Source organism: Orbicella faveolata, unplaced genomic scaffold (genome assembly GCF_042242905.1).
Source record: "Orbicella faveolata isolate gen_17 unplaced genomic scaffold, um_ofav_v1 contig_26, whole genome shotgun sequence".
In the NCBI taxonomy this organism is placed as follows: Eukaryota; Metazoa; Cnidaria; class Anthozoa; order Scleractinia; family Merulinidae; genus Orbicella; species Orbicella faveolata.
In genome coordinates, this window is record NW_028301554.1 from 12,293,486 (window position 1) to 12,309,360 (window position 15,875).

At 39.0% G+C, this 15,875-nt stretch overlaps 1 protein-coding gene and 1 long non-coding RNA gene across 2 annotated transcripts in view; both read right to left on the reverse strand.

Moving 5' to 3' along the window:
* Window positions 1-15,875, reverse strand: part of LOC149108180 (uncharacterized) — a 217,721-nt gene that overhangs the window by 199,815 nt on the left and 2,031 nt on the right. The gene's annotated exons all lie outside the window — the stretch shown is intronic.
* On the reverse strand, window positions 10,302-15,746 carry LOC110063353 (methyl-CpG-binding domain protein 2-like). Its single transcript, XM_020770329.2, has 2 exons — window positions 15,523-15,746; window positions 10,302-11,979 (listed from the first exon to the last, which is right to left on the reverse strand). The coding sequence occupies exons 1-2, from the start codon at window positions 15,636-15,638 to the stop codon at window positions 11,304-11,306; spliced, it is 792 nt and encodes a 263-aa protein (XP_020625988.1). The 5' UTR covers window positions 15,639-15,746; the 3' UTR covers window positions 10,302-11,303.

Genomic DNA, 15,875 nt, shown 5'->3' on the forward strand with positions numbered 1-15,875 from the left:
TTCGGAAGAACATCACGGCTTGCGAAGCGCGATTCCAACGCTTCGATTTGCTCTGGTGCCACTTCGATTTGCTCCAGTTCCAAAACATTCCTGCAAGACGTCAGACGTATCTCGAATGTGGAAAACACGTTGTCAACGCTCTTAACATAAGCCAATCATATTTTTGCGTTGTGAGAGCAACGATAATCTTAGGCGGTAGTCCCTCCTTTCGCGCGCTCCTCGCCCCCAGGATTTCGCGCGGCCGTTTTTTTCTCGCGGTTTTCTTTCGCGTCACGTACGACGGGCTAAGCGAAAGAGGGACACAAGGAGCCCTCACATCCGTTTGGAACATGGATAAAAGATGAACCTACCTTTATCGCGCGTGTTTTGTGTTTTGTGGCGGCCATTTTGAATTTTTAATACACGCGCGGTATGCTAGTGCGAGGTCTGGAGATCTCATTGATAGGGGAGAACTGAGTACCTCCAATCTACTTCAAATGGAATGCCTTTGGTTTTCATTTGCAGGCTTGATTCAGAAAGAATTAACTGAAGTATGTCAACACTGGAATAGTCATTACATTAGAAAATCAAGACACGACACTGTTGCTGGTAGACCAGACCAACTCTACTACCTGCCAGAGTGTGTTGATGCAGAAAACCAATTGCAGGCTGTAGGGGGTGAGCAGTTTCAAGATATGCTTCATTACTGTCATGACTACCAAGAGGAATATCTATACCAGGAGTACTTCAAAACCATAGCATCTTTGGGTCAAATTGGGGATCCAAATAATTGGCAAGAGGCATTGGACTTATATAGGCAGCTTTTAGCTGTAGCACTGTAGTGCTGATTGTCCCTTTCCAAGTAGCCAGATCACTTTTGAGTAATTAAAGGGTTTAATGAATAGTTTAATAACACTACTATGGGCAAGTGTTTGTATGGATTTGTATGGAGCCTTTGCACTAGGACATTGATGTGGGGTCTAAGCCATGTCACTTGACAATAAAGAAGGGCTGGGGGAATCACCAATCTCCGTTTCAGTTTGTTTGCTTTTTGAGTTTGTTATAATTTTTTTAAGACTGAGCCCAGCAGGTCCAGAGAGGACTGTCCACGGGGCTAGGATTTTTCCTAGACATAGCCGTAGCGAGCCCTGTGGACGCTCATTGATCTTCACCCAAATTTGTTTTTAGTTGTCTTTGTGTAACTGATGACTTCCACTTAGAATGCAATGATGATCAAAGCTTTTGCTTGGTACTTGGAGCAGGCCTATGTTCTCCAAGTAAAGATTCTTTCTTATTATATAGTGCAGAAATATGGGGCAATGTTTTTCAAATACAGACCATATGCAAAAAATAGGCCAATGTAAGCAAAATGTAAAATGAGCCAAGAAGTCAATATATGGGAGGGTGCACAATGTTATGCTTCCCATTTGCAGATCTTTACAAGACAAGTTAGGTGGCACAAATCTGAAAACAACAACATTTATTTGGTCACAATTATTGTATCATGAATTGGCATCTTAAAGTGGGAATTGTTTAAAAAGTATAAAATGAACACATAATTATTTAATGTAGTTAATTATATATTATTTTCTGTTAAAATGCTATTATTTATGGCGATATACATTTCCAAAGAGACTAAAAAACAATTTAAAAAATGATATTTTGAAACTAGAACAGTAACATGGGAGTTCAAAGTAAAACAATATAATTTTAACTATGTGTGCCCTGGACAAAAACAGGAGTTATCCAAATGCAATAATAAAATTGCATGTTTATCAAATATATGTTTATAAATGATGTTTATCAAAAAATTATATTTTTGAGAAAAGTCCCCCATTCATCAGTGCAGCAACTATAAATCTGTGGATAGGACTGTTTATAGATGTTTCATTTACATATAAATACAGAACATTGGAACATGTTTGTGCTCGTCTGGCTCGTCTGGCTCGTAAGTGAGGCACTGCCAACAATGTTATCCCTAGAGTATAAAGATGTCTCCGCTTCTACTTTTGTCCCGCAATTTGGGCAAAAAGCAAATGAAGATTGCAAACCTTTGCCGCAATTCCGGCAAAACATGCCAGATCGATCAAAGATGGCTTCTAGTGATTGCAAGCGAAAGCGCAGTAAACGACATGACCAGGCCTCAATGACAGTCTAGCCCCAGGGTCTGTCGCCCATTTTTAGCCCATTGGGTGCCAGGAATAATTTTGTGCACTGGGAAACTTATTTGTGCACTGAAACATATTTGTGCACTGAAAAATATATTTGTGCACTGGCAAACATATTTGTGCACTGAAAAATATATTTGTGCACTGGCAAACATTTGTGCACTGAAAAATATATTTGTGCACTGAAAAATACATTTGAGCATTGAAAAGTATATTATTAATGTATTAAGATCGATATTTATGCACTGAAATTTTTATTTGTGCATTGCATATATGGACCACCGTAGTTTAGCGTTCAAATTTCGATTCTCACTCTTTGAGATCCGCTACACCGACCGAAGAATCGAACCGCCTGGATTCATGTTATAAACACCACAGGCGGCCCAGACGTTGGATATGATTGATAAGTGACATTATGCTGTTGGCGGTTGCGTTACAATTTTAGCCGTTTATAAGACAATGTATGAGAATGCTTCGAAAATTACTCTAAATGCTACGTGTAGAAAATAATTTGAATAAAATGGCTTACCTTGTGTTTGCATTGCGTTATTTTGATGCCTCTGGGTTCCTGGAGGTGGTTTACAGCCATTTAGGCGAGTTTTACTTTCTGGCGGTTTGCTTCCCCTAAAGAGAAACGAAAGGCGGGCGACCCACTGGCCCGACGGCCCGCACTCAAAGCTCTGTAAATTCCACAAAAATGGTCTAATCTCGTCAAAATTGCCTCATGGCAGCCGTCGATAACGCTTCTTCCCATTCGCTTTCTCCCAAGGTTTCAAAGTTTATCTTAACTGCCCGAGAATCGCTGGTTTTCAAGCTCTTGCTTTCCATTTCTGCTCCGTCTCGATCCGTAACCGATTATCTTGGGCACAGAATTTGAATTTTTAGCTTAACGACCTCGCCATCGTGACAAAGTCGCCTCCAACCGTCGAGAGGCACGGGGCATTTTTTGATCATGCAAATTGCACCGTGCCGCGGTGTTAACTGAAATTAGCGCCTAAAAGCACTGTTAACTGCAAAAATACAAGGAGCAAACAATGTTCAGCTGAATTTAGCGCCTAAAAGCACTGTTAACTGCAGCAAGAGATGGCAACGAGTAACTGACCAATGCCCCGTGCCTCTCGACGGTTGGAGGCGACTTTGTCACGATGGCGAGGTCGTTAAGCTAACAATTCAAATTCTGTGCCCAAGATAATCGGTTACGGATCGAGACGGAGCAGAAATGGAAAGCAAGAGCTTGAAAACCAGCGATTCTCGGGCAGTTAAGATAAACTTTGAAACCTTGGGAGAAAGCGAATGGGAAGAAGCGTTATCGACGGCTGCCATGAGGCAATTTTGACGAGATTAGACCATTTTTGTGGAATTTACAGAGCTTTGAGTGCGGGCCGTCGGGCCAGTGGGTCGCCCGCCTTTCGTTTCTCTTTAGGGGAAGCGAACCGCTAGAAAGTAAAACTCGCCTAAATGGCTGTAAACCACCTCCAGGAACCCAGAGGCATCAAAATAACGCAATGCAAACACAAGGTAAGCCATTTTATTCAAATTATTTTCTACACGTAGCATTTAGAGTAATTTTCGAAGCATTCTCATACATTGTCTTATAAACGGCTAAAATTGTAACGCAATCGCCAACAGCATAATGTCACGTATTAATCATATTCAACGTCTTAGTGTGGTACGGCGTGTAATCCCGTAGGACTTTCGAGCCGAAATTGATTTTTTCGCTGTTTTGCTCTTATTTTGGGCCGAACAATAACAATCCGATGGGGTTCAAATTTTCCGATCCCGTCTTCCCATGTTTCTGGCTACTCTAAGGATTTAATTTATGCTAATTGATGCTAATTGATGCAAAAAGTCTTCCGAACAACTTTACTCTTAGATTCAAAATACAGGGACCAAACGTTATACAAAGCTTACTCTTGATGACGTACATCGTATGACTTAACTTGGTTACCATGGCAACCAGCGATAATATCAGGTTTAACTACCTGCTATTTTGGTGGCGGCCATCTTGGATCCACCATTTCGAACTCTCATTTTTTTAAAGCAAAACGGTGAATTTTAAATAAACTATAACTAACAAGTGATTTCCATTATGAGCGATGTCTAGTTAAGTGCAGAACTTTCTTTTATTTTCCTTTTTTGCTAAACGCATGTACTCTTTCAAGAATATCAAAAATATCATTGACTTTCTGTTATGTATAATATTAATGTACAGTTCCGTTAAAAGTGTTCGTGCATAAAATGTGACTTTCAAGTTCTTATGCACTAAGACCATCCTCGTCATCAACTCGTGTGCCGTCTGTGAATGGATTTGTACTGGTTTTTCTAAAGCATTAACAAAGAGGAGTCCGTGGAATTCCGTTCTTGAAACAGCTACAGAGTCCCTTGCAGTTTGACTTGCAGCCGCATTTGGTAAGCTCAATAACAGCTTGGGGTGCAGGAAGAGACAAAGCATATAACGGGCACGTATGCTCCTTAGTTTTCGCTCCAGCCGTTCTCTTTAATGAGGGGAAGATCTGGGCAGCTGGTGGTATAGGATTTGTCCCGCATGGCTACGAAGTTTGCGCGGTTGATGGCAGCATCTCACCTTCCACGTTCCTGAGTCAAAAGAGCTCCCATCGAAGTTCAGGAAGGGTGGTAGGTCCCGCTTTGCAGTACACTTGGCAGACAAATTTCTCTAGGTCTTTAACTTGAGTTGGCAGTTCTCCGTTGGCTAACTGGTTTTGGATAAGACCCTCACCAAGCTCTCTGAAACAGTCGATCGCGAGATCGTCGTTATCGAGTGCCATGTAAGCTTTCACCCAGGAATTCTTCGTAATACCAACAAACTTCTCTCCCCAGTCGGCTCCGGTGAAGTAGTGCAATCTAATCAGACCTTGAAACTTGTGTATTCCAATCGCTTGGACTCGCTGAGTAACATCAATCTCTCTGTAGTTTGCACCCTTATTGCCTGTCAAAAATTCAGGCTATTCAGGTTTCCATGACGTCCACTGGAAACCAAGTTGAGTAGCAGAACTAGTACGTCAGTGTCCGGAGAGTATACACAAATCTCTTGCGACAAATGCTCATTTAGTGAATGCAACACCTGGTTAGGGATCAGCAGGTGTTGCGTTCACTAGATGAACGCAACAAAATAAAACTACATTTGATTTTGTTGTTGTAAACCATGACCAGCTTGATGGTTGTGTTGCTGGAGAAGCGCGCTGATAATTCATTGGCGAACAAAGTGACCGGTCTCAGCTTTTTCATAGCATCCCATAAGGAGTGCTTAGAAGATTGCAACAGTCTGTCTTCAGCAATGCTTCAAACCGCTTTTGGCCCTTCTCTGCGTTGCACAGAATATCTTACTTTGCTTTTTCAGGCACAAGAGCGGACGACGACACACTCTTCAAGGGAGACTCAACTGTAAATGGGTTGCCTTTGCAGTGCAGCTCTATCGACTGGCGGAGTTTCATGGCATTTTTTCGCGTCCTTACAGCAACATCCCAAGAGAGCTGATAGTGCTCGTTCCGCTCAGAAACCTCGGACACTTTAGGAAAGCGTTTTATTGCTTTACCATACGGTAGAGATGCAGTGACGTGACAAGAAGGTAATCTAGGGTGGCTTCGTCTTGACTCAACCCGAACATACCTCCGGGGCGCTTTAATACTTTGATCTCCTGTTCTAGCGTCTGATCTGTGAACAACCTTGTGAACGGGATCTCTGACTTCGTTACAACGAAATCCTCGGACTTCAATGCCTCATATGTCATAAGGTCCTCATGCTCGAGTGCGTTCATCTGCGCGAGGTAGACTGGCATTAGCCAAGCGCAGTTGAGGATATCGTGCGTGAAGAAGTACGTTATCAGGCATTTCATCGCTGCCAGGTAGCCTTCCCAGTCCCCAGAGCGGCAAGCATGGATGAGCTGTAACAGGTTGTACAATTACTTGAGGTACTCTATCATAAATCGCGCAAGATGTCAAGTCCTTGTTCTTCACGGTCTTGTGGTTTGACCTTTTCAGAGTACCAGGGCTGGATGTCGTCATACATGTTAACCATTTCTGGACTACGTTCGTGGAGGGCCTCTTTAAAGGATACGAAGATACGAATAGTGTTTCACTGATTTTATCCAGATGTTCACCATTCTCTGCGTTAGCCTTGCCTAAATAAGATGTGTTAAGATGTGTTGGACGGAAGATGCAGCTGCTATGCTTGCTCAACATAATAATAATACAACTAATTTAAGTAATCTTGAACTTATTTTTTAACTAATTAGACGTATAAAACATATTTTTAATTATTAACTACCTATATATTTTATACAATATTAGTATTTTATATTTGATATTTGATATTTGTATTTATGTTAGTATCCCCAATTAGTTATCTTTAGCTAAATACTCCGACACTCAAATAAAGTTTATGTATGTATGTATGTTCCATTACAAACTTGCCATGTTTTTAATTCGAAGCGACGCAAATTAGTATTTGATTCGGCGCATATGAAATTCGACGTCTAAACCAGGCCTAAGTGAAAAAAACACAGCCGTAAAACTCCAAACTCTAGGCGTGTTTCGCAATTTTAAGTCCTGAAAAGAAACTCGTCAGTTCGAGCAGCTTATGTAATCATTCGTTACTTAGGGTGCGTTTCTTTGTTAAGATCATTCCCCGGCATTGCATTGTGCATCCCTACTGCGCATAATTTCACACGTGATTAGTGCGCGCGCATTAAAAAATGGCGGCTTTTTCTTTACGGCTGGACCTCACCATAGAGGTAAATCGTCATTTCCTCGAAAAAAGTACAGTGACCTATCACTTTTTTCTGTTGTTTTGAATTGAATAATAAAGTTCTCTGTGTAAAATAAATATGAACCAATTCTCAGTGTAGAACAAGAAACAATCGTCGGAAACGTTAATTTAACAAGCAATTGTGACTGTCATCATGGTGCTATTATTTAGCTCTTATTAACCGAGCTAAGTCGGTCTGTATGGGAGAATCTTGACCGAGGTCGTGAGTACAGACCGGTCGCAGTGAGGTCTGTACACACGACCGAGGTTAAGATTCTCCCATACAGACCGACTTAGCTCGGTTAAGAAGATGTTTATTATATGGCACAAAAGAAAACTTGAATTCGTTTAATGTAACTGGTTTGCTGACATTTTGCTTGCGAACGGCTTTATCAGGCTTTCTGGCACTTCCATAAATGATTGAGAGGAAAATAAAAGAAAATGGTGAACATTTTTGTATTTTAGTTTGCTACTCTCTCAACGCAAAATGAAACTGGTCTAGATGCCGGTCTAGATGGGAAAATCTAGACCAAGGTCAATATCGATTTCAGCCAATCAAATTCATGAATTCGGTAGTTCCTAGTCCTTGTGAGACACAGCCATATAATAAAAGGATTTATTGGGTACAAACAAGGTGCTGTTGCTTCTAACCGAACACGGGGATCCCTCATTTTTATTTCAAAATTTAAGTTCCTATAATATAAACAATCAATAGGCAAAGTTTGACAAAAAAGTCAGTGCAGGTTCTATTTCAGTGGACTGACCTTAAGAAAATCCAAGATTGGACTGTTAAATCCGAAAACGAATTTTGCGTTTCTTTACTGAACAGATCAATCCGAGATCACTCAGATCATGGTGTATCAAAGGAACCGAAAAATCCTTGCCCAGAGTGGATTCTTCGGTTCCTTGATCCGAGAGATCCTGGATTAATCTGTTTAGAAAAGAAACGCAAAATCCGTTTTCGGATTTAAGAATCCAATCTTGGGTTTTCTTAAACAAACGCACCCTAAAGGTTTATTAGAAATGCACTGTTTTCCTTTAGAAGTACGAGAGTTCGAAAATCCAAGATGGCGGATCCAAGATGCTGCGACCAAAATAGTAGGTAGTTAATCCTGACGTCATCGCTGGTTGCCATGGTAACAAATCTAGGTCATACGACGAATGTCATCAAGAGCAAGCTTCATGTAAAGTTTGGTCTTTGTACCTTGGATCTAAGAGCAAAGACATTCGCAAAACCTATTTTTGCATCTAATTAGCATTAATTAGCATAAATTTAGTCCTTGAGGAGCCAGAAACATGGGAAGACGGAATCGGAAAATTTGAACCTTTTCGGATTATTCGACCCAAAATTAGTGCAAAATAGCGAAAAATTCAATTTCGGCACGAAAGTCCTACGGGAGCAATTTTTCGGACATACCGGACCGCACTATCTGGGCCGCCTTTGTAAACACCGGACTGAGACGTTTTTAAAATGAGTTTCGTAGCGATCGATATTTGTCCCAGCCTTATCATGTGCTAATGGAAGGACTTACGACTTTACGACAAATATATGGCAAGGACAACATATGGGTTCTTGGTTTTGTAATAGACTACGCTTGAATTTCTATGCTTTTGCATTACGCGGCATTTACATGACGAGCAAGAGAGCTGTCATGAAGCAAAACTCAGTGACGTTTCTATTGGTTTCCGGGCGCCATGCTGGTGCACCAGCATGGCGTCTCCATAAAAATTTCTCCGCATATATTGCATAAGAAAAATTGCCGTGACCTGACTCTTCGCGAGAGTCTTTGCATATTTACCTTCTTTCTTTTCAAGATTCTGGACTTAATCTATTGACCTGGTTTGAGTGTTATTTTGATCTATTTTGGATGACGTGACAATTAAAATTAGCAATACAATAATTAGATGCCCGAACGATGTGGCGGCGGGGTTCTGTGACGTAATCTGTATTAGCTTACTTTTTAAGTTAAGCTAGAGTTGAGGAGAATTTACTATTCCATGACAATATTATAGGCTATCTGACTTAGGAACTCTCATATGCCGGTTGTTTGAGATTTTGGCGGGAATTTCGCATATAATCAGTCATTGTGTGTTTCATGATACCTCTTTCTATGCCATGCGAAGACAATTTCAAAGTGCCCATAAAAAGAAGAAAGAATCGGTCGCTTTGAAGTGGAATGATCTCGGCGAACAAGATGTGATAGGGCAAGGGTCGTTTGGAGCCGTTTTTATCACAAAAGCCAGGAACAAGGACGGAGATTCGGCCCGGAAAGTTGAAACAGTGGTTGTCAAGAAATCATCCGCTTTTAAAGAGTCCCGCTTTTAAAGATTCCCGCTTTTAAAGATTCCCCCTTTTTAAAGATTCCCGCTTTTAAAAATTCCCCGTTTTAAAGATTCCCGCTTTTAAAGATTCCCCGTTTTAAAGATTCTCGCTTTTGAAGATTTCCAATTTTAAAGATTCCTGCTTTAAAAGATTTCCAATTTTAAAGATTCTCGCTTTTAAAGATTTCCCATTTTAAAGATTCCCTCTTTTAAAGGTTCCCCATTTTAAAGATTCCCCATTTTAAAGATTCCCTCTTTTAAAGATTCCTCATTTTAAAAATTCCCGCTTTTAAAGATTCCCATTTTAAAAATTCCTCGTTCTCCATTCCCATTTCCCTATTCTCCGATTCTCCGATTCTCCGATTCCCCGATTCCCCGATTCCCCGATTCCCCGTTTCCCGTTTTAAAGATAGCCCCTTGTGAATACTTGAATTTTCTACTTTATCTTCGACAACATCTTTCTGTAATAATTTCATTCGTAAACAATCTCGGTGAATCACTCGTCTCACTTGTGATATCTGAAACTTGGTTTATCGAGAATCGCTTCATAAACTTGTTTTTGTCTTCCATGCTCCCCTATTGTCTCGGTATAAAAGGGATGCGATTTCGTTTAAAGGAGCTCTATGTTCATAAGACTGCCTGATGGTCATCATTTTCATAAAAGTGAAATTCTGTGCAGTGCGACCTATTTCACTACATCGTAAACACGTAGTACTTCCGTCCCCGGTCCAGGAGGTGGAAGAAGTCGGACATTTAAGAATGAACCCCTAGCACTTTGATTCCTACGAGAGAAGGGAGAATACTGGCGGGAAAACTGGGACCCTGGAGAGACCTGAACTAACACATATTTGCAGACTTTCAAGTCTCCTGTTATAAAATCATTTAGTAATTTTCTATGGTAATTTACAATGTCTTTCATCCTAGAGTTCATTCGTCCATGAATTACAGTTCACAAACTCATATTATCCTCACTAAAAAAAATCCAGTAAGAAAAGGTACCAAATCTGCCCCCTCCCGTGCTATTTCACGACATTCCATGACATAGAAAAGATTTGGAAGAAGTCAAAATTTGGTTTAAACAATGATCCTTTATTACAAAAAAAAAAAAAAATAGATTACATGTTAGCAAGAAAGGCTATTCTTAAAATGTAATATAAATGTAACACCAAGTTGTGCAACCGAAAAAAATAGACTTCTATACATTTGTTTACAGTAGTCACAATTTGTCAACCAGTGCCAACAACATTTAAGTCATTTTTACAGAACTCTCTTTTGATAAAGAAAGGATATGTTGAAGAAGCAGTGCTGAAAATATTTTTTACCACAGAGCTGGAAATGTACCCTTTCAAATACATGTATCTATCTCAGCCAGACATTACCAATTTTGTTAGATGTCAATAACTAAAGGGAAGTTGCATGCAAAAAATAATCTGAGGACTCAATCCATACACATACATGAAGTAATAAGTTACTGGGCAAACCATGGATTCATATGATTTAAGATTTTAAGCATGATTCAAAGGAAACATGGTCTTCAAATAATATTAAGATGAATGAAAGCTATTAAAGTACTCAGTCAAGATGCGGAATCCTACTGTAAATTTAGTCAGCAATTTCACAAATTTGGTTGGACGGTGACCACCTGTTATTTCCAGCACTGAAGTAGAGGAAACTGCATCTTGAGTCAACTGTTTTGTTGTCCTTGTTGCTCTAGCTTTACACAAATAGAAGCCAAACATGTCCAAAGCACCTGTGATATTTTTTGTCTTTGATTTACAAGAGTAAAGTGAAGATGACTAAAAACAATTTATATTTTCATCATGCTTCTTTTTCTCCAAGCAATAGTAAAGCTCTATCACAGATGGCCTACTATCTAAAACAGAGAAAAATTGTAACCGCACTCAATTGTTTTATCCTCTTAAACAATGCTCCCATCACAAATAACACAATAAGGTTAATAATATTGTTGAACACCTTATTTGCCAGAGGCTATTTCAGTGCTTTGTAATGCAAACTGGGAAAGCACAATTCAGTCTTTCCTGATATCATGTTGCTCTACATATAACCAGTTTATTTCAGGGGAGGATCTCTCTTTAAATGCTCATATTCAACTAAGGCCTCAGATAATTGCCTCCTTAGTGTAGAAACCTTTTCTTCTTGTTTCTTAACATCTGCCTCTGTGATAATGAAAGGTGTACACAATGGTTGCTCAGCATTTAGCCATACCTCTGGGTGTTTATCCAGAGCTATTGCAGATCTGTCTTGCCCTTTAACACTTGCATTGTTATGTAGATTGGTCACCAGAGAATGAATTAAACTCCTCTGACTTATTCCAGGCCCAACACTCTTTATTTGAGTTGGTAAGCGAAAACACCTAAGCAAATTCTCATCCATAGAACTAACTGAAATCCCTTGTAGTCGTTTTTCCCAAAACAACTGCTTTGGTTTGTCCTTTTCAGTTCTTGTATTTGGTGCATCATGTTTACGTTTCTTTTCCTTTGGAGTTGCCAACACCATGGATGGGTAATACGTAACTTGTTCCTTTGAAAATGATTTGGTCAATTGACGCACAGGGGCTGGAATTATTCCTCCATTTAAGTCTCGTCCAAAGCTCTGGTCTTTCTCTCCTTGTTTGCGCTTGCTTCGTCGACAGAAAGTACCACTTCTGAAATCAAAGTTTCCCAGGTCCAAGTCTGGAAGATGTTTTTCTAGTTGAGGTTTAGAACGGATTTTCTTTCCATCTGGACTGTTCAGAAAAAAAGCAAATGAGTATGTGAACACATTATTCTCAAACTCAATAATAATTCATCAAGTTTAAAGTGCCTATGAAGTAAAAAATAATTTCTGCTTATTTGAAAGGCTTTTCACAGTAAAGAAGAATAGTGTTTTGCTTTTTAGAATATCTTATTTTGTTATAGAGATATTTACATTTATGCAAATGAGGAAAGTGATGACGTCATAGGTGGTTCTACTAAACCAGTACAAGCACAACCAGTACAAGTACAACCAGTACAACACTTAATCAAGAATATTCGGTTTTTTTTTTGGTGATGTACATTTCTGGTGCCAAGTTTGAAGAACACTGCTCCAATATTTCTGGAGATATTCTTGATTCAGTATTTTACTGTTTAAGTGGAACTACATGTATTTATGACGTCATCACTTTCCTCATTTGCATGATACAAAAACGTGAATATCTCTAAAACGAAAAAAGATAATCCAAAAAGGAAAATGCCATTCTTCTTTACTTTGAAGAGCACTCTGTTCTCTGTCCAAAATGAAGATTTGAAGGGACACATGTCCTGTTAAAGAAGAAAAATTATTTCCAGCCCTGAAAATCCTGTAAATTGCAAAATATGCAAAGTCTACAATCTTCTTCATTCATTTGATGTCTGTAATTATCATTTATTTGTCATTTGTTCGGCTAATAGCCTGAAAAATTGCCAGTTTTATAGTTAAATGGTCTTTCAGTCATTTACATAGCATGTTGAACGATGGCATGTTGAAAGATAGCTGAAAGATGTCGCCTATGCATGTAACACTGAAAGCAGGTGTAAGTGACTCCACCATTTTCTCTTGGTGACCAATAATCAAGAAAGAGCGACTTTATTACCCTGAAATGTTTACAAAATCATAATTCACTTACAAGCATGAACTGTTGGTGGACATTGCAAGAACTGCTTCTAGTCCTGAAGCTGCATTTTTGTTAATTTTGAAGTCATTGTACCTTTGATTAAGTTGGTTCACCAACTTCAAGGACATGTTAAAGTAACATTGCCAGGGAAATAAATTATGTGTTACTCAAAAATGCGAAGTTAAAGTGATTCAAAATACAAAATTTTCACAAAATCACGTAACTTAAGTGTTGTGAAATATGAGTTAATAGCCTGTATAGAATAACTTATTGAGAACTAACTTGCTTCAAATTTGTTTGTTTCACTCTCATACGCCATATTTATCACATGCGCTCATTTTTGGAAATGCAGAAACGATGTAAAAATTCCTTATTCTACCTTGCAACTGATGGTATTCATTTGAATGTGTCATATTTCAGGGCCAAATTGCATATTTGACCTAGCCTGGATGTCTAAATGACACTTAAAAACCTACATAAGCTTTAATATTTACATAACAAAATTCATAATGTTAATTCATTATAGTCTTTGGTTTCTGAGAAAACAAAATTTTATAGAGGACACAGTTTCAAACAAATTAGCAAACAACAAACACAGCAATGTGACACAATGTTGTTTATTTCCTATGAATTTCACAAGAATGACATCACTAACCCCTGAAATACTCAGTCACATCAAATTTGGTTGCTATGTTTCGTCACTTAAGGTTACACAATACCTTTGCGGGTGTCTTTCAGAAAAAAAATCATACCAGTGTTGTTTTTAAGGAAACTACCACAAACTGTACATCAGTAGAAAGGTTTATCAACTGTAGATCTTGGAAAAAATATCTGCTAATTTGGCCATGGGTTTCTTAAGAAGAAAGAAGCCCAGAAACGGAAAACAGCCGATTGTCATTTGGCCAAATTAATCGGATATCAAATGCAAGCAGTAATGTTGTTAAGTACTGCACAGTGTTATCAAGTGTGTCAGGGTTTTTCTGTATTCATATTGGTTATCTTTTTATCGACCTGTAAAGTTACACTATCAAATAATTTGCCGACCCTCTTACGTTTGTGGCCATCAGAAGAGAAATATCCGTGACAAAAAACTCCCTGGCGTGCACTTTTGTTCCTTGATGCTTAACGAATGTTCTAGCCAAATTTTGTGAAAATATTTCAATTCTACATACCCTATTAATTCATTTCAAGAGATGGTATTCTCACAAAAAAACTACTGCAAGTTTTTGATGTTTGAAGAGTAGTAAACATGTCACACCTTTGCTCAGATGTATGTCAACAGAAAATGCCACCAGCCAATGAAACTATGGCACCCACAGCGTTCACAGTAAGGAGTATTAGATAGAATGGAAGGTTACATATATTTGATCGGCAAATTTTGCAACTTCTGTTTGCAAATTTTGGTAGTGACCAAAATGCTGTAGTTCTTGTATTTCGGCTATTAAATTGTGCAATTTCAAAACGGATGTAATAAAGTGGCAATGTGTGATTCCAGAAAATACCCATACCTATACCATGGGCAGTGTTTGGGAATTCCGAGGGCAAGGGGGATTCTTTGAACTGAAATTCTGAGGACATGGCGGTTTTCTAGAGTGGACAGACAAGAGTGTGACATTGCTGACTACTGCAACACTGCTGACTACTGCGGAAAGCAAGATACAAGACAAGCATTGATCGATCAGGCATGTGTTCATGTTCATTAATTTTATAGAAGAAAAGCAATAAAATCTGAGTTGTACATTAGGCTTCAGAGGTCATAAAGTTGACAAATTTCTTGCTGACCCGCCATGTTTGTTTACTATGCACCAGTGATACATATTCTTAAAGAAACTGCTTTAATCGCATCTGAACAAGTGAATACTGTTTGTAATATCAAAGGTAAATTAGGCTCTAATTTCTATAGTAAAATTTTCAAAAATTTTAAGTGGCTCTGAACCCTACCTACATAATTTTTTTAACTTTACCAAAAGTTGCATCGTACCATGCTTATCAGAGTTGATAATATGAAAAATCTCACCCTGCCATTTTTGAATTATAAGCCCTTAAAGCTGTAATTAAGGGTGTTTTTGGGTCATACTGTTGCTATGGTAACCTATTGCATCACAAGAATGATAACAATGTGTTCACCAATGATTGGGCAGGTTTTTGATACCATGCTTGTAGCATCAAGTGATAGAGAGTGGTTATAACAACCCATCAAAATCTAACTGTTGGAAACTGTTTTGAGCCACCTTGAGACCAAATTGCACTCCACTCAGTTCAATTACCATTATGAATTGTACTACACTGGGTCCAATTACTATTACCAACAATATTGAAAGCAAAACAATTCAGCACGCTGATTGGCTAAATTTTTCTACAGTCTTTGAAAAATCATTTGATAACCTATACTTAAACGTGAGGTCCACCTAAGCTCTACTATCACTAAAATGTAGTTGCTAATGAGCCTTAAGTTAAATTGAATTCCATCGCATCATTATCGAGTGAACGTTTTCAAAAATGACCCAAATCTTGTCGTAGACGAGGGCTGACGCTTCCCAAGTTATTTAACGACAAATTAAGCACTTATGAGAGCGAACTACATCCCAGAAAACTAGGATAATTTTGGAGAAGAATGAAGTCATAACGTGGCCGGTTTGTATTTTATGTCCATACCTGTAATAGTAAACGTCGCTTCTACCAGCTGACAACCCAGACTTTCTCATCACAATTTCACGCTGCCAACCGCTTGGAAGGGTGGGGCACTCCATTCGTATAGGTTTTTCGTCCATGTAAAAGATAGAAACAACCGACAACTACTGTCTTTCGTGGTGAAATACACACGAGTTCGTTCAATTGCCAATCTCCTTGGTTGGTTAGAGGTGCGCGTGGAATTGTGGGTATGCAAGCAAGCGGAGCCTTGGCACGAGGAAAAGGCACAAGCATAAGAGTCTGTCTGGAGAACTGTGGCTAAAATATGAGAGTTGGTATCAGGCGTTTATGGTTAGCCAAATGTTGCAAAATTGAAC